This window comes from Euprymna scolopes, chromosome 5 (assembly GCF_053919585.1).
Source record: "Euprymna scolopes isolate OS-2025 chromosome 5, ASM5391958v1, whole genome shotgun sequence".
Classification (NCBI taxonomy): Eukaryota; Metazoa; Mollusca; class Cephalopoda; order Sepiida; family Sepiolidae; genus Euprymna; species Euprymna scolopes.
This window is the reverse complement of record NC_136486.1, coordinates 146,897,034-146,917,376: the sequence shown is the minus strand read 5'-3', so window position 1 is coordinate 146,917,376 and position 20,343 is coordinate 146,897,034. Positions and strand designations below refer to the sequence as shown.

The window sequence follows — 20,343 nt, the reverse complement described above, 5'->3', positions numbered from 1 at the left end:
ATTTGAACTTCTTCTAAAATAACCCGTGAGTGTCGCGGCGATGTTTGTCTTGTTTCAGGCAAGAGATTCTTTTCAATACACAAACCTGAATGTGGCACGATTATTCATGCCAAACAACGAATTGCTGATACCATTAACTTCTTCTAAAAAAAAATGGAATTTATTGATACAACGTATATGTTTGCTTTTAGAGTTGCTTTTATGACAGGTACTCGACTGAGCTTTAATCCATACCCTCTGTAAAACATTCACAAGAAACTTGTGTCTAGTCACAACCACTGTTAACAATTTCCCCTAGTTTGTATCTTTGCCTAAAATTAAACGCAAACTTCATGAACGAAATTTATTTCCTGGGACTGTAGAAATCTATACTGTGGGACTTCTTCCCAGCCGACTACTACATGATCGCTTTCACGTCCAATGTTCTTGTTGAGCTGTCCTCTAAAATTATCAAAGTCAACTCAATATCCACCATAACCGATCAATACGGTGTTGTCTTACCGATCACCTTAGAGTCATTAACTCTTATTCTTGAGTAGCCTTCATGCCTTAGTCAGTGGTGACTCCTATGTAACAAAAAATTATTTGGTTTGTAGATCTTAACACGTGATTCATGGTTGCCTTTGCAGAAGCGACATTAATAACCAAATGAAGGAAAGCGAAATACTTTATTTAGTATTTTGAATACGGGCTTTTATTAAATAATAACCAATGTGTGTGCGTGTTTATACGTATATATGTATGTGTATGCAAATGTGTGTACCTGTTAGCGCTTTTGTACGTGTACTTTTACGTGATATTCCTTTGTATTTTTTTGTTTGTTTGTTTTTTCATCTGGTTCTAAGTAAAACATTGTTTCATATATATTATTGGTTTCCTGAGTTAATATTAACTTAATATGGACTCCTAAAAATTCCCCCTCATTGCTATTACAAAACAGCTTATTATTGTATGAAACAATTTATATTTCATGTCTTTAAAAAAAACAGTAATTTATAGAAATTCTGAATTGAACACTCGAAATGATGAACAATGCCTAGTGGAGCTGTAGTTTTAATTTGGTTGGCGTAAATAAATGATACAAGATGAAAGGGAATTAAATATGTTCATACTATGCCACAGGAGAAATAACCCCGTATTTCACGTAGGCAATTCAAATTGCTGTAATTTACTGGGCTTGGTAAAGGGAATTTAAAAAAACATTATTTATAATGGTTTATGTAATAAGTTTGCTTGAAATAGTTCCGATCGGATATTTTTAGGATTCACTTGATTAATTTTCACCGATTTCATGGTCAGATAAGACAACAGCAGAGATTGTATTGTCGACGAATTTCATCTCTTGTCTGACTTGAAAAGATGCCAGCGTCCTTGTATTCACTTTTTAAGATGCTTTTTGTTTCTTTTCATATTCATATTATTATATGTGCTTTCTTTTCAGATTAGACTCGGCATCCCTTCGTAACGAGAACCTGAAAAATAAACAAATGTTGTGAATCGATCAATTTTCATTTAAAACTACCTTGAATTGTTTAATCTTATGAAAAATCGCTTAATTCCATAATTTATAAACATCACAAAACATGCGAATCAAACTAATTAGTTAATTAATTCAATTTAAATCCTTAAAATATATTAACTTTTCAAACAAATAATGTTTAACATGTGCCTGTCATTTTTAAGGTAATGTTTAACATGTACCCGTAATGTGAATTTAAAAATGGAAAAAGGAGAACCAAATTACTCAACGTTTCGCGATCTGTTTCTTGAGGCTTTTCAAGAGCGAAAGATTTTTTAATAAAATATTGATTCAAATAAGTACGGTTTTTTATCATATATATTAATTGTTAACCCTTTTATTACATTGTTATTAAGTAAAATTGATTTTCTGGTTTCAATTAATAGAAGAAAAGTATGTATCTAATAACGACGGCTATGACAACAGCATATTCTTTTCATTGCTTTGACTCTCGAGTATATATGTGACACAGTTAGACATAGTCAATCAACCGAGAATCACTTTATGCTATATAAAAGCATATAAGACGTCAACGGATACACAGTCGACCGTCAAAACAATGAAAACAATATGCTGTTGTCCTAGCCCTACTAATAACTTTACCGTAACATGTCGGCAGGGTGACGGGGGTCTAGTGGTTAATGTATCGAACTGACGACCTGGATGCCCCAAGTTCGAATTCAGTTCGTTCCATAAAAGTCACTTTCACTTAGGATGCTGGGAATCCGATATCTGATTTCTTACTAGAAAAATATTGGGGAAACCAATGCCAATAATAGAATCTATGGATTCTTACGATATAATGATGATGCTGACGATGATTATAAGATGTTGAAACTATCTGAAAATAAACTCGGGTTTCATTTTTTTTTTTTTTTCAAAGCTATTCCAAGTTATTGGGGTTTCTGTTATTTGTATAATAACTATGCGTTTATAAGTACAGAGAGTAAGCTTAGTGGGGGATGCCCTTTTCTCTTCCCTGCAACCTCTCTCTCTCTCTCTCTCTCTCTCTCTCTCTCTCTCTCTCTCTCACACACACACACACAGAAGAGACGTTGCGAGCCTATCTTTGTTTTATCGTTACTTCCATGGCAAGTGCTCATCTGAGCTCCAATCTGTGGTCCCCCCTCGCCAATCTTTCACGATAAACATCTGTCTAGATGAAACCACTGTCAATAATTTTCCCCACTCTTTATCTGGACCAGAATCAAAACGTAGATTCCATGAACAAAGTTTCTTTTTAGAAGTGTACGCCTGTGGAACTCTCTTCCATTTGCCTGTTTCCCACCTGACTACAACTTGGATGTCTTTAAGTCCAACATAAACAAATTCCTGATGAACCGCCCCCTTAAGTAAGACAGTTTATCAAATCTCCAATACTAACGATTACTGCGATACTATCCCATTGATTACTGTACACGCAATAACCCTTATCTCCTAGTGGCTTCCGGGCCTTGATAAGTGGTGACTACCCTGTAAAAAAAATGCGAAGTATACATAGGTTTTATTTTTGTAACGCTAATAAAAGATATAAAGTAATGTTAACTCTTTTATGGACATGAGAACGAGGTTTCCAGCTAATTTATTTAGAACTGCTATTTTCACCTGCGTAACTGTGATTTTCGTTTGTACTCGTATCTGTATAAGTACCGGAATAACTTGTATTGTTTTCTTAGAACTTACTTCATCGAGACATCCACAAAAATCTTCTCCTGGAATGATAAGCGGACACTTAAACCGTTTCACTGGACCTGTGAACAAACATAAAAATCAAAATAAAATCCTAGGTCGATTATCTTTTCGAATATATTTTTTAAACAGTAAAGAAAATATGATGATAACACTATCAATATAACCGCACCCTTCATCCGAATATCATCACTTAAGTTGTCTATTTCTTGTACCTTCATTAACACAGAAATGTGAGAATGACGATGGCTTACTGAATAACGGCACGGACTAACAGTCTGAGTGTATCAAATTCGAATCCAGTTCGTTCCCCCCCAAAAAAAAAACACTTTCGTCCTGTAAGTATTCGATGTCTCTCTGGGAAGAATTTTATTAGCTTGGTGTAAAAACGTCCAAAATACGACATTAATTTTGCACCGACATAATAACTAGGAAAATATTGGAGAAACCAATGCCGAAAACATAAGAAATAAATGAATCTAAAAATCACTTTTGTTTATTTTCAAAATTTCGCAATATTATATTCGAATTCCATCAGCTCATTCTTCGCTAAATTCACATACTTGACCTAGCCACACTTTTTTTCAGAATTATTATCACTCCCCTCGGTATGGGTAATCTCTTTACATTATGTCTTGCTAATTCTTTATTGACTCAGTAATTTAAAAATATTTGTAGTTATCACTCGTAACTCTTCCTCTGTGGAACGTACAGCTGCTTTTCAAATGTTGAATGCATATATAATTTTCTAGTTTGTACTTTTCAAATGTTTGCTAAAATCATATATACACCTGACAATTATTTTTTCGTTATTCTCGAAATCAACACAGAGACGAATTTATCAACGTATAAGTTTTATTTACAATTAAGCTTTTTGCCCATCAACAAAGAGAGAGAAATGTTAGTTGTGGGGATTGGTTAGTGTGTGGCATAACGTTAGTTCTATGGATTGGTTAGTGTGTGGCATGACGATGGAGAGATGTTAGTCACGCTTGTCGGCTGCCAGTCTTCTCTCTTCTGTTGTTTATGTTATCTCTTAGATAGACATCAATCGACATTCCTGTGAATGTAAATATTAAGATATTACGTTCTACTTTTCTATTTTGCATTGCGTGATTTATAACTCCCGACCTGGAATGTAAACATTTCTTTGTCTTCGTGATAATTACAATTCCGGTCATTTTATGGGACACAAAAATGTAGATCAAAATCCATCTGGAATGTGCGTGTGTGTACATCTTTGCTTTCCTCTGTGTCGTCACGTCTCCATATCCAACATAACATGGTCGTTTTTAAGCTTAATATAAATAAGTTCTTGTTGAGCTATCCTCCTATATAATTAAACACTACCCAAGTTCCACCATTACCGATCATCATGATATTGTCTCACCGTCTACCTTACACTCATTAATTCTTATCCCTGAGTGGCCTTCGGGGCTTCATAAACGGTCACCCCCAAGTAAAACAAAAAAGCTGCAATCAATGTAAAAATTGTCCTTACTTCATCTGTATACCTAAAACTAACCAGAACTTCCATAAGCAAAGTTTCTTTCCAATAACTACCCCTCTGTTGAACACAATTTCATGAAGCTGTTTCCCAGAAGACTACATGTTCGTTTTCAAGTCCGATGTAAACAAATTCTTGTCGAGCCGTCTGTTTAGTTTCAACTATCGTCTCCAGCTCTTAAGGTATATGTCTCATTGTTCGCTTGAACGGTGATTTAACGAGAATCGAGGTATCAACGTGACTATGCTGTATATTGTTCGAATCAACATCAATGTCAATGTCGTCCTTTTAATGAGAAAAGCAAAACGACCAATGACGGCAATGATCCCATTATAAATGTCGAAAGTGAGACTTTAATGATCTGGTCTTATTTTTGTAGGCTGCAGAAAGATTGAATTTGAAGGAAAATATCCAATAATTGCATGCCTATATATGAAAAACAAAATTGATTACATCAGGATATTTAAGATGGGATTGATAATTTTTTATTATTTCGGTTATTCAAACTACTGTTATTATGGTGGATGTTATTCTCACAACATTTCGGATGATGTAACCTTCAAGCTTTTTGTAGTTCGTTTATCCAATTCTGGAACCTTGATATTCCGTATGGAATTTTAAACTAGACTCTTTATTCAATCCTCGAGGCATATTGTTTCGGTTCAATCAGCCATGACCAAGTAGAAGTATTAAGTAATTCTTAATTATACCTTCGGAGATGACGGTGGTCAAGTAGTTAACGACACGGAATGACGACCTGAGTGTTTTAAGTTCAAATCCAGTTCGTTCCACAAAAAAATCACTTTCACTTATGATGTTGGCAACCTTCACGTGGCCCTTCCCGTAAGTACTCAATGTCTTTCTAGGAAGAATTCTAAGTTCAAAAATATCGGGGAAACCAATTCCAACATTAGAATATTCGGATTCATACGATGATGATGATATTTTACTTTTAGTATAGCCTCTACTGAGGATTGAACTTTAAACATCTATACGTTTGTCAGAACTAATTACACTTAGTACTTTATTCGTTGCGCTACAAGTTCATATAGAGTTCGAAGAAGGTCGAAGGTTACATCGGCTGAGACGTTGTGAGAATAACACCCAAGATTATAGTAATCGAAATAACGCAAATAATACGAATTGTTCGGCTTCCATTTCATATTTTTCTTCATTTAGTCATCGAAAAAAAACGTACAACACCGAAAAATAAACAATTGATAAATATACAAACCTTTAAAATATTTGGAATTTAAGCAAGGTTTATCATTGACTACAAGGGAAAGAACTCCATCTTGATAACGCATCTCCACTTGGTTCCATTGCTTCGAATCCTATAAAAAAAAAGACAATATTAATATCAGAACAAACATTAATATGTATCCATCTTTAAAACAAGTACCATTCGTGAATAGCGCTTCATTTCTCAAGTCTTTTTTTTTTAACTTTTGAAATCACTATTATACGTAATATGTAATAATCGGTAGAAAATTGATTCCATAATAATAAATACGAAATCTGCATGAATTAAAATATTATATTTAAGCGTATTTTAAGACCGAACAATGCCCGGCGCACATCTAGTACAAACTATAAAGCTAAAAAAGATTGTTCATCCCACGATAATATTTGCTTTGTAAATTACCAATTTCTTTCCAAGTTGCTCAGACCTAAACGAATATTCAATTATTTATCGGAATTATTCAGAAAACCAAGACCAACTTTCATATTACGTTTCTTTTAATTTTGTTGATACGAACGAAAAGTTATTTACTTGAAAATTCCTACATTAACGATTAATATTTTCTATTGGATTTATATATTTAGGTGACCCTGAAGATAGGGAAAATGCGCTTAATTCATTGATTTCAAAGACTCTAAAGTCATAAGAATGTGAAAAATAAACTGGGGAGACAAAACTGAATTATCAATTAGCATGCCGGGAGCTGGAAATTTGCTTGGAAGCGAAGCGAAACTCATTTGTGAAAATATGTCCTTAAAAATAACTAGAAATAAACACACATATTATTTCTCTCTTTCTCTCTCTGTCTCTGTCTCTGTCTGTCTGTCTGTCTGTCTCTCTCTCTCTCTCTCGCACACTCTCTCTCTCTCTCATTCTTTTCCTCTCTTTTTCTCTCTCCCACTCGCTATCTCAATCTGACATTTAGATAAACAAATCCTGAGGAAACCACAAAATAGAGCTAAGTATCCAACCCTATCAGTCTTGCTTTATTCATTTCTACATTTCTATAAGGTTTTAGACATTTATTATCATTGTGTATTAACTCCAAATAATCTAGACGGTGTGCTACATTATAATGTATTATCAGGGACACCCGGCTTTGCTCGAGATATACATAGACCAATAAAATATCATTAGTCTTAGCATGTAACTTATTCGCACGATACAAAAGAACAGGTGAATATATGCCATTTTAATAGAAATCGCTCCAGACATGGTATGAAACCAATTGATATAAAGAGCTAACAAGAACGAAAGATGATTATCTTTAAAAAAATTATATTGTCATTAATCTTGAAAAGACCAAGGTTTTATGTAGGAGGAAAACAATCAGCAGGAAGAGTTCCACAAACTGCTTTTGGAAAAGAATCTACTGTAAACGGAAGTTGTATTATAATGAGGTATCAAAATAATGAATTTATTGAGACTACTAGACCAACGCGTCAAACGAACTGGAACAAAGGAAATAGGAAATAGATCAGACAATTCTGAAAAACATATGTCATAATAGCATTTACAGAAAATACTGACACTAGTAATATCACGTCTGTGAGAAAGAGAGGCTGCAGAGAAGAGAGAATATTCTAATCTAATTATAGCTACGCTTTGTGTTTTTATGGAAAAGGTATTCAAATTCGTAAGAATAATTCTCATATAGATCAATAAATAAAACGCCAAGAATCACCGCCATGATGGTGATGCTCTCGACGTATGACCAAACGAAGTAGTCCAGCGGGTTCAGGTCGACTGAGGAGGAGGCGCAGTGAGAGAAGGGTATAAAGTCGTAGCACTGCTTCTGATGCCAAATTTGGGCCACTTTTAACTTGTGGGACAGCGCCGAGCCTTGCCGCACCCAGAGTGTCAGCGGCCACCTTGTTGCAGCAAGTGATCACCACACTCTTCAAAACATCCAGGTACACTTTGATGTTGACTTTCAAGCTGACCTCAAAGATGTGAGGTGGCATGATATGGCACTCGCCTGAAACCACACCATAACCGTGACCGGAAACTTTGTTTTCATCACCATGTGCACATCAAGCATTGGTCTGTCTAGGTTTGCATTTAGAGGGGGCTGGCAATGGTCATGTTGTCATAACTTGGATCGGTAGAGAACATGTGTTTAACAGCGGCGCATCTCCGATCTCCCTCATTGAGAATTGTGTCACTTTCAGACATAATAGAAAGATCCTATCACTCTTTGTATTTGTAAACAACTGGTAGATGGTCTGCAACAAAAGAGAAAATCGGTTTTCATCAAACGGGCATAGAATCATGCCGTCTTTTCTAGGGCGACAATTTGATCGTTCCACCTTGTACTACGATTTTAAATCTAATTCATAGAATAATATTATAAATATTAATAATTCCTAAAATTATTTAGTTTAAAATAAATAAAATACAATAGAATAGATTTTTTTAAATAATATAAGATTAAATATCTAAAGGATATTACTTCCAGAAACTTAAGTTACCGCCCTTGGATTTGAGTTGAATTTATTTTTAAGATTAAAAATATTGATTATATCGTAATTCTCGTGTTGTCTTTTTGTTGTTCCTTTTCTCTTTATTTTCTTTTTCGGGCTGTTGAGAAAGATATTTTATTTTTTAACTATTTTTATTTACTTTGTTTCAGTTTTGTAATAAATGCAGCAATTGTTTTAAAAAATCGATCTAAATGAATGTTTACTAACGTAAGGTTCTTAGGGACTTTTCGCGTGAGTTTCTGATATTTTTCTGACAAATTATTGTTCTTATAAATTCAAGATATACTTGAATACCTGGATTATCTGAATAAATGGTAAGACGGTCGTAAAAAATAATTTCTCTGTGTGAGAATAAAAAATTTATAAACTATATCCGAGTTTATACATTTGGCTTTTAAGAAACATTCATTTATTTGTCTACGATCGCATTGAGGTGATAACAGAGCTTACACATTCATGTTCTTATTTATTTTAATATTATTACAGAAGTGTCTTTACTGGATATACTTGCTGAAATCTGATTTTCTATTGTCTTTATATATATATATATATATATATATATATATATATATATATATATATATATATGTGTGTGTGTGTGTGTGTGTGTGTGTGTGTGTGTGTGTGCGTGTATACATATATATATATATATATATATATATATATATATATATATATATATATGAATGATGAAACACTAGTGTGTGTAGGTATTTAATTATTATAGTAAAAAAATAATTATGACAGCCCCTTTAAGAAATTCGTTTCTTATTGTTGAACTAAGTCGGTCAATTTAGCTCTTATGCATAGATCATCGTATAGCGATTAGATCACTGTCTGACTGACGTAGAGGACATTTAAAATTAAAATGTTTAAATTCAACGTTATTTCACGTGGTTAATTGTAGCCGAATGGATACGGTCTTTGCTAAGCGAGCCAGAGATGGCTCGTGTTGCCGAGTTCGAATCTGTCGACTGGTGTTAATTGTGACACCCTGCACTGAAGACTCCCGAAAGGATGAAACACTAGTGTCTGTAGGTATTTATTAATAAAAGTAAAAAAATAATAATGACAGCCCCTTTAAGAAACTCGTTTCTTATCGTGGAGCACTTTCAGTTTAATTAAGTCGGTCAATTTAGCTCTTATGCATAGATCATTGTATAACGATTAGATCACTGTCTGACTGATGTAAAGAACATTTAAAATTAAAATGCTTAAATTCAACGTTATTCTACCCGGTTAATCGTAGCGTGCTCAATACCGAAGTAGGGCAAATATGCTTTTTATTTTTTTTACATAAGCATTAATATGTCGCTACACATTCATGAGTATGTTTTAGTAACTAGGTACATATTGAGACAACATTGTACGGACTAAACTTTTGTATAAGCAATATCCCCTGAAGAGGTCTCTAGTTACTTGTAACTGGCTGACTGAAACATACATAAGCTAACATGAATAGACCTAAGCTAACATAAATAAAATTTTAAAAAATATAAAGGGAAAGCCTCAAACCGCATTATCTCCTTTCTAACAAGACTTCTTACAATCATAGTTGCTTACACTGCATGAGGTCCACTCACCCCCTTTATCTATTAACAATGAAATAGCAATGTCCCTAAATCACTTCGAGGAGTGTAACTTTTCAGCAAATATATAACGTCTACAAACTAACCCAGTAGCATTAACTAACCACGCGAGGTCGCAGAAATACCTGGATTAGAACCCAGGCGCGAAGCAAACCCTCTCAGTGTGACGGACCCAGTAGATCTTCCCAGATCATCCGTCTAGGAGAAGGAAAACTCTGAAACTAAACCAAAAGGGAGGGAGGCCTCTTCAGTCTCGGATGACAACCTTCCTAGAGCTGGTGACTCAAACAAATTACCGATTTGTAAACCTAAATTGCTTAGGGTACGCCGGAGTAATTTGGGCCAAATTTCTGGTAATTTAAACTTCGAAGGACATTATTTTCAAATTTCTATGCATTTATGGGAAAGAAAGGGTTTGAACTATGCAAGTAGGTTTCTAGTGTTCTAATGTTAAAATACCAGTAATATTTTGTATACTGTATATTGATTTTTAGCACTTGCCACACGCTCCATTTCAGTGGTTGATTTAAACCATTGACCGGGGTAATTTGGGTCAATGAATAATAACTCAAGAAAAAAGAAATACCTCTTGCTATACGACATTATACTATGAAAGCATGAAAGAATAAACAGTGCATGATGTTTTATTGAAATATTAACTTAACTAATACAACTTTTTACAGTAAAAATTATCATCATAGTCAATGTCACATGGTGCACATTTTGGGCAAACATGCTGATCACACAAGTCACAAATCAGCCATTGTCCTTTTTTTTTGTGTACATTCTCCAAAGTTGACCACAAACAACACAAGCGGTACTGTCTTCGTCAACCTCGCTTTCAATTTCTTCGTCACCATCTTCCTCTTCCATTTCCTTTAACAAATCTCTTCTTGACTTTTCTTTCTTTGCTTTCTGTTTGGAGACTCTTACATCTGCTTCATCCTTAAAACGCTGCAGCACAGCTGGGGTTGTAAGTACTTCGCAATCTTTGGTCTGTACTCGTCTTCGCTTTTTCTTTGCATTCTCCAATGCCTTTGTGGTTTCTTCTGATGGTGGTGGGGCAATGACATTGATGATTTCTCGTCTTAGAGCCGTTCTGGGAGTGCCGGGACCTGTTTCAGTTTCGATAGTATCCTCGACTTTGGCGACACATTTCTCAACAGTGACAGCTGCTGCATTAAAAGGCCAACGACCGGCCTTTCTGAAACCATTTACTACGTGAATAGACGATACTTGTTTCCACAGTTGTTTCAGCAGCGATGGAAAAGAACCCTGTTCTACTGATTGCATTCGACTTTCTCGGTAAAATCGCAACAAGATTTTCCACCAGTAGTTTTTTCAACGGAAAGAAGACACCAACATCAAGGGGATGTAGTGCATGGCTGGTACTAGATGGAATGCAAATTATAATTATTAAGTTGTCCATGGCACACTTAACAGTAATGGAGGTTAAGTGTGATCGATGACCATCAAATAGCAAAATAACTGGCTTTTCCAGATTTGCTACAAAGGGAACGAACGAGTTCTTAAACCAGTTCTCAAATATGGTGTCCGACATCCAACCGCTTTGAGAGTGACTGTACTGTGTACCTTTTGTACCATTTTCACACCAAGACCCATACAGGTTCAGTCCTTTGTAAACTACCAAAGGAGGACGATATATTCCAGACGCAGAACCACATACCAACACAGTGTGCATAGCTTTCCCACATGTAGGTGTCAGTAGAAAGAAACGTGACCCAAATTACCCCGGTAAATTTACTTATAATTTTTGACTAATAAAATAATCAGGCACTTAATTTTCTTATTTAGCCAAGCTTTCTTATCATTTCTAATTGCAAATTTGCTTTCCCTACCAATCTTAATGATTTTCCTGGCAATTTGATAAAAGGTTTAATAATTTGCTCAAAATTGACTTACCTGAGCATCAGCACTTCCTTGCAGCTCAACTTGCAACTATTCTGCTGATTTCATCAGAAAAAGGGCTGATTCAATCCATAATGGTGGCACGGTGATGTCAAATTGAACAGTTTAGGAGAAAATCAGTGTTTTTCGTAGTGACTAAATTTCCCCGGCTACCCTAAGGAGTAGATAGGTTCTGTCTGTCGCCCGGCTTCCGTACTCCTTCTTTGCCTATTAGTAAGGCGCAGAGACACTATCACAGTGATTCGACAGAAACACCCAGTGGTAGATCTTGTTTCTTGTCTAGGGCAATAAACGCCGTTTCCCCACTCCCGACACACCCCACCCCTAAAACTGGGCACTTGAGAGTGCTTGAGTACCATATATGCCTGAGCAATTAGATTGGGTTGACCTTCCTCTGATGGGTTGTGGGTACCGGATTGACAGTTACTGGCAGCTGTTTCCGACTGGTAGTACAGGTGCCCTAACTCTTAGATAGCGCTTACAGCGGCTGCTCCATCAAAAGTTGTATAATATTGGGATGTTTGTAGTGCCATGTTGCGCATGGAAAGGGACTCTGCACTCATACCCGGTGGGCTTTCCTGGAGCCACAGTCCTAGTTGAAGAAAGGTCAGCTGATGGTCTACTTGTGATGCATGTTTGATGCTCTGCATAACCTTTTGTTCAGCCCCCCCTTACCTAAACTGAAACTCTTTAAAAAAATATAACGACAGTACAATCTAAAAATAAGCTTAAACGGGGCTTAGGGTCAAACAAATCCAACTTGCCTCCTCCCTTGAGGCTTGCATTCATAAATATCCGTGGGCTTAGTACTAATTTAGCTGAGGTTGAAGCATTTCTCCTAACAAATACTCCGGATATCTTAGCACTAAGTGAGACTAACCTACACTCCTCCATCCCCTCTAACTATTTTAACATGCCTGGATATCTCCGACTCTGCCGTAAGGACTCTGACAGACATGCACGGACTTGGAGTTTACATTCGTAATACGCTTCCGTTGACTAGAGAAACAAACCTCGAATCGGATGATCAAGCCTTTATGTGCTAATCATGCAACACAACATTAGCTACTTTTACTTTCTCTCCCTCGACCCAGGACTGCACCATAATAAACAAAGTTTCTAACAGCATAGACACAGCACTCTCCCTCGACACTAGCGCACAAGTATTTGGTGACTTTGATGTCCACCACAAAAACTGGCTTGGATTCTCTACTTACAACTCATAGCTTCTCTATATCTCACTCCCTATCACAAATTGTTACATTTCCAACCCGTTTCCCTGACCAGGAAGAACAACACGCATCACTTTTAGATCTGTTTTTTACCACAGTTCCCGATGATTGCATAACGAATGTCGACAGCCCACTTGGGAACACTGATCATGCAGTGATAATGGCTGAAATCGCCCTAAACTTTAGAGCCAAAACTGAAGAGCCAGTGCTCAAAACAACGAGATGTTATAAAAATGCTGACTGAGAAGCTATCAGAGATCTTATCAGCTAAGAGAGAATTTACAGAAATCACCCAAAACGCTTCGAAGCACAAAACCTAGGAAAATCTACAACATTGTAGTAAATAATGGGCAATCAACAATTCCCCCACTAACCAAAAATCACGAGGTTGTTTGCTCAGCAACCGAGAAGGCTAGCATGCTTGCCAGTCGGTTTGCCTCAAACTCCACACTGGACCCTTCCAACCACCCCCTACCTGAATTTCGTATGCGGACAGACGCCACGCTAGACGATCTGAAAATCACCCCTGCTAAGGTGCATGCTATCATAAAAAACCTTGACACTTCAAAAGCATGTGGACCCGATCTCATCCCAGCTTTGCTATTAAAAAAGTGCTCAGCCGAAGTAGCTCCATTTCTCTCCAAACTCTACAACAAATGCCTTAATGAATCTTGCTTTCCGGGCTGTTGGATAACTGCTTCTGTGGCACTTGTATTCAAGAATTCTGGCGAAAGAACTGACCCATCAAATTATCGCCCCATTAGCCTCCTCTCACTTTTTGCCAAAATATTTGAGACCTTAATTAACCATGCTCTAGTCCATCGCCTTACAGATGCTAAACTTCTGACTGACCAACAATATGGATTTAGACAAGCCCGTTCCACAGCAGACATCTTAACTATAATCTCTGAACGTATATACCATTCACTGGACAAGGCGGGGTAGGGTAGAGTGGTAGCTCTAGATATATCTAAGGCTTTTGACAAGGTATGGCATGAGGGTCTACTCAGGAAAATTAGATCATACGGTATCACTGGTAAATACTTAACATAATTAAATCCTTCTTAAATAGGAGAAAAATCCAGGTTGTCCTCGACGGTCGTACATCTAAACAATATAATATAAATGCGGGAGTGCCCCAGGGGTCTATCCTTGGACCCCTACTGTTCCTAATATTCCTAAATGACCTGCCCGACAAAATTGCCTCTGAGATGGGTATATATGCTGATGACACCACACTCTAAAAAAGGCACGACAGGAAAACCAATGAACACATATCTAAAGAAATGGCAGAAACACTAGAGGATGACCTCCAATCTGTAGTGGAATGGGGACAAAAATGGATGGTCACATTCAATGCTGCCAAGACTAAACTAGTTTCATTCAATAATTGCAAGAAACCTTCTCTACCACCTATAGCAATGGCCAACAACTCTTTATTTGAGAATACATCTTTCAAACTCCTTGGCCTAACGTTCACATGAAACATAAATGGAACAATTACATTGAGAACATTGCCAGGGCCGCTGTAAGGAAGGTGGGCTCTCTCTACCGTGCTAGAAAGCTACTAACACCCGAAAGTATCCTGTACCTCTATAAGGCAACCATTCGCCCATGTATGGAGTATTGCTGTCATATTTTGGCCAGTGCATCTGCTACTAGTTTCTCTCCTTGACAAGGTTCAAAAGAGAGTCTCAAATCTGATAGACCCTGAACTGGCATCTAAGCTTAAGCCTCTGTCCCATCGACGAAACGTTGCATCCCTCTGCCTGTTCTACAAGTATTTTAATGGTGAATGCTCTAATGAACTGCAAACACTTGTGCCCCTACGACGTGAATACCCTCGACAGACCCGACAGGCTGCAAAATCCCATCCCCACACTGTAGAAATACCTAGATGTAAAAGATCTTTCTACTCCAGTAGTTTCTTCCCCAGAACCGCTAGACTTTGGAATTCCATTCCAGGTCCCTGCTTCCCCAACTCTACTGACATGCAGAAGTTCAAGTGCAACGTGAATTGACATCTTGCTGCCCAAATCCCTACATAGTACCCCAGTAGTTGTTGCCCCTGATAGTAGCCCCCTACACCAAAGTGGCAATGTGCCTTGTTTGGGGTGAAAATGTAATTTAAAAAAATACTCATAAATGTGCAGCGACACTCAAATGCATATGTAAAACAAATTAAAGGTATATATAATTTCTGCTCTATGTGTTGTTAAACATTACTTACTGACAGCTTTCTATGTGTGTCCACTTGCTTAGGTATAAATATATCTTTATTCTGTACCTTCGACGTGGTTGGTTTAGTGACCACATCGTCATAAGCGTTCAGATAAGACTTAAAATGTTGATTTGGATCTGCGGCTTTCGAATCGCGTGAGTGGCAGGAAATCATCAACGTAGCAATGTCCACACTGATGATTCCCGAGAAAAATGATTGAACACATGTGTCTGCAGATCAGAATTTAATAATATTTATAGTAATATTACATATGTAAGATTTTAAAGAGACTCCGTTCGTTCCGGCAGTGTTCGATATTGATACTATCACCGATGACGAAATTAAATACTGAATTGGAACAAAGACAACAAGCAGACAACTGCGGCCTGCGTAGTGGATAAACATAAAAGCAATATATAATGCATAATGCTGATTACAAATGGCATAAATCTGTTCAACTTACTATTGTTGTGGTACAATAATCTGTCAGTGGAATAAGACTGTCTTTTGTATCCATATCGACTAAAAACATTCCACTTCCGGCTTGAAAACTCATAGCGATGGTAGCACCACTGACGCCTTCACCTTCAATGAAACAGCTGTTGTGGAAAAGTGTTTGAAGACGATTATCCATCGACCTCTGCTCGCAGATTCGGAAGCGTAAAGAAATGTGGAATGTATCCGACAGGGAATTCGCACTGAAGTACGGAGCTAATATCGGTGAGTCTTTGAAGCAAGCGGCATGTTGACCAATGGCATTTGAATCATCAGAAGTCAGGTAACTTTCACTTGGGTTTTGTCTTTCTAGGGGCGACTGGTGAGCTTCGTCGTTAAAACCAGTATCAAATGTTAAATTTAACATGAGATGACAATTATCTGAAACTGAAAAATAAATAACATAATCACATGCCAGTGTGTGTGTGTGTGTGTGTGTGTGTGTGTGTGTGTGTGTGTGTGTGTGTGTGTGTGTGTGCGTGCGTGTGTGTGTGTATGTGGCCCTGAGGTAAAGGCTTAGCAAATGGAACACAAAGTGGCTCGGTGGCTAGGTTCGAATCTCAGGACCGGCAAGAATTTTCACCCCTACACTGATGATTGCGTAAGCATGAAACACTAGTGTCTTTAGGTATAAAGAATAATTATTGTTTAATTGGAATATATATATGTGTATATATATATATGTGTGTGTGTGTGTGTGTGTGTGTGTGTGTTTTATGTATATATATACTATCAAAAGTACCCGTCGTTGACTGGGTTCAAAAACAGCCTACAGAAAATGGACTCTGATTTATGAAAGTATGATAGGTTATGAAAAGGAAGGGTTGTAAAGAGATAGCTTCGAATTTGGGGGTATCAAAACCAAAGCAAAATATGATGAAAGTAAAAATAAAATAGATAACCCCCATAATTTATTATACCATACCTGTTCACACTGCAACACTTATCACAATATTCTGTGGATCTATATAAAAAAAACTTGTTAAACTTTGTGGCATATTTCCATTCTATGGAGGTCACGTGCGAACGAACACCCCATAATTTTATTATACCATATTTCTTCAAACTGAAACATAATAAAATAATTAAAGTATACTTATGCAGATAGATATGAAAAGTCTTTATTAAAGTCTGTCCCTATTTCCATTCTTTGGAGGCCAGGCGCGAACGCAGACGCCACAATTTTATTATACCATCCCTATTTAAGTTAAAACATACTTATCAAAGTATTATTATGTGCATCTATATCAAAAACACTTGAAAACTTTTTTTTTTTTTTTTAATTTTTTTATTTCCATACTTTGTGGACCATGCGCGAACGCAGACCCCACAATTTTAATGAACCACCGTTCTGCCAGATCAAACATACCCATTCCTGTGTCTCGATACATCTATCATTATATGTAATCAGTTTTTTTTTAAATAGTCAACCATATAGGAGCCTATTCGTGATCAGACCCACACACACAGACAGACATTCAGCTTTATATATACATATATATGTATATAATCCAACGTTGAAGAGTGCTCAACAGTGAAGGAGCTGAACATATTATTCAAGATAACCAATGAACTTAACGAGATTATTAATAGTACTGAATAGAAAAGAGCAAGATATATAGAAGAAAGAAAGAAAGAAAGAAAGAAAGGGGTAGTTAGAAACCGAGACACTTTACATTGTCTTATAAAGATCGTGTAGTTAGCATTTATGAAGTTGTGTGTTTTGTGTTTACCTTGTTTGGTTGTTGGAAATTCTGTCATCGGCAGAGGTTTATCCGTTTCCCAATCACACCGACATTTTTCCTGGTTCCAGACAAGGAAATTACTGTTTTTAAACTGATTGCAATCGTGTTCTTCCCATCTAAGGCCGTTCCACCTCTTGTATAGACCAGCCTTATCACCGGACACAAAATCACTGCATGCCGCACGATCTGCTCCTCTTTTGTAAGTACAGCGACACAACATTTGATTCCATACCAAATGACCACAATCAACCTCAATCCAAAACTTGCCGTCCAACATTTGGAATTTCGTCTCCGATTTCGGATGAGCCCTGTGCGTCTTTTGGCAAACTAAAAAAAAATATATCAAGATAACATAATCTACTAAACATCATAAGATCTGTTTAGAAAAGTATATTCTTAAATAATCTTATGAACATCATTTGGACGATAAAAATAAACATTGTAGATGGATAGACAAAAACGAACAATATGTATTATTTGAATTATTCGGACTACTGTTCTTGAGTGTTATTTTTCATGATGTAACACCCAAACTTCTTCAAACGTGTCTTGTCGAATTAGGGAATCTTTCTGCAAAACTTGCAAGGACTCGTAGCCTAACGAATAAAATACTTTGTAAGAATTCAGTTGTAAATCACAATAATCTGGAGGTTGAGGTGCAATTCTTAGTGCAGACGATACTCAAAATACCATAGGATTTATACCCAGTCAGGACTGACGGAACGATAGCATGCTACTCCAATTGATTGAATAAAGGGTTCTGTTCAAAATTATGTGCAAATTCTCGAGTTCGATAGAAAGATCTCCAAGTTCGACAACAGAATATTCTAGTGAAAATAACACTCAAGATAGGAAGAGTTGTCTGAATCATCCAAATAATACGAATCGTCAATCCTCGTCTTATTTATTTTCTTTTTTAAAAAATAAGTCGTGCATTCAAATACGAATATGCGCATGCTCCGCTGTGCATTTCCGTTAGTATTCTTGTTTCATATGTGTATGGTTGCGAGAGGATACAGAATTACAACACTAGCATGTTGACGAAGCGACCGAAAACAATTTCGATTAAGAGCATTGAATATATTAAACATATATACAACTAACGAGACTCGTCTACGTGCGTTTTCTGGAAAAATTAAATTTGTTCTTCCTCCCATGGTGAGATAATGTGACATAAGGATCGGAAAGTGGAGTTTAAAAGGCGAGCGCCCTAGAGGAAGAACATTGTGGCCTGCAATAAAAAGCCTGGTCAGCTCCATCGGTGTTCTGCGATTAATAATAAACCATTCTCAAAGAGAAAGGGCAAAGTCTCGGAAGATGAACCTCCTAGAACTAGATAAAACCGGAGATATACCTCAGTCAACAGGAACATCATTTCAACAATGGTCTAAACTGGTTTTGGTGCCAATAGAAAACTATCGGACTGACTCTTGTCTGATAAAATTAAGAAACTCATATCTGCACCTAAACACATATACAGATATTTTACTCGATTTTTTCCATTATCTATAAATACAAAGTGTAGTATTCTGAAAGTATAAATTTATAAATAATGATGAACTTTTAAATACGTATTCTTTCATAACTAAGAAATGGCTCGCTTACAGTAATGTACTTATGTTGATGTGAGGAGTTTTTTTTTAATTACAGAGATTTTTCATAGGTGAGCCGATAATAACTGAAAGAATAGTAATATTGGATAGAAATAAGAGTATTTGGAAATTAAAATCAGTATTTAATTAAAAGAGTAATTAAGAGGATAATTAAAAGAGTAAGTGAATATTTTGTAATTTGGTTAATAATTGACATGTAAATTGAATTTAAAATTTTAATTAACACGGAAAATAAATTGGAAATAAATGTCTAAATGAATAAACTTGCAGAAATTTAAATGTAATGTAAACAGACATCTCGCTCGTCAACTCCCCTACATAGAGTCCTTATGGACATTGTTCCAAATAGTAGACCCTTATGTTCAAGTAGCAGTGTACTTTATTTGAGGTGGATAATAACTTTTTTTAAATATACACATGCACCGTTTACACTTAAAACCGAATATATGAAATATAAAATATAAAAATAAAATTAATAATCAAAAACAAAAGTTACATGATGACCAAGACAGGATAAAATAAATAAATTAAATAACAATAAAATATATGAATTTAGAAATATAAAAATATAAAATTTCTTAGAAAATAGCATGTCTTACTATAATATAGGATGTTGGCAACTTTACGTGCCCACTCCTTGTAATTCCCGATGTTTTTTTTTTTCTGGGAATAATTCTGACTAGAAACCAATGTCAACAATAGAATCTTCATATTCATACGATATGATGATGAGTATGATATAGACTTCACATGAATGAGTACATCTATACACGTATGAATATATGCATATATATATATATATATACATATGTATACATATACATATCAATACATATACATACATATATATACATATATATACATATATATGCATGTATATACATATATATACATATACATATGATGATTGCAACGTCTTGTCAGACGAGTGCCACTCCCTCAGACATTTAAAATCCATGAGCCCAAATGGCTGAGGGAGTATCTATACAAATATGATGTTAAAGAGTCTTAGCTTTGTACGACAGCTAAGTCTCTCTCTCGGTTCAAAATGTTGAGATCCAGCAACAAGCAAGAGCAA

At 36.1% G+C, this 20,343-nt stretch overlaps 2 protein-coding genes across 2 annotated transcripts in view; both read right to left on the bottom strand.

Annotated features, from left to right (window-relative positions):
* Positions 1-739: 739 nt before the first annotated feature.
* LOC145277102 (uncharacterized) lies at positions 740-16,287 on the bottom strand. The gene is made up of 4 exons (XM_080128766.1): positions 15,876-16,287; positions 5,950-6,049; positions 3,203-3,270; positions 740-1,472 (listed from the first exon to the last, which is right to left on the bottom strand). Exons 1-4 carry the CDS (start codon positions 16,272-16,274, stop codon positions 1,443-1,445), a joined length of 597 nt encoding a protein of 198 aa, XP_079984892.1. The 5' UTR covers positions 16,275-16,287; the 3' UTR covers positions 740-1,442.
* A 1,376-nt stretch (positions 16,288-17,663) lies between these two features.
* Positions 17,664-20,343, bottom strand: part of LOC145277011 (deoxyribonuclease-1-like) — a 61,590-nt gene continuing 58,910 nt past the window's right edge. The window contains exon 8 of the mRNA XM_080128609.1: positions 17,664-17,979. Coding sequence (XP_079984735.1) covers positions 17,904-17,979 — 76 coding nt within the window. The 3' untranslated portion in view covers positions 17,664-17,903. The remainder of the gene's footprint in view (positions 17,980-20,343) is intronic.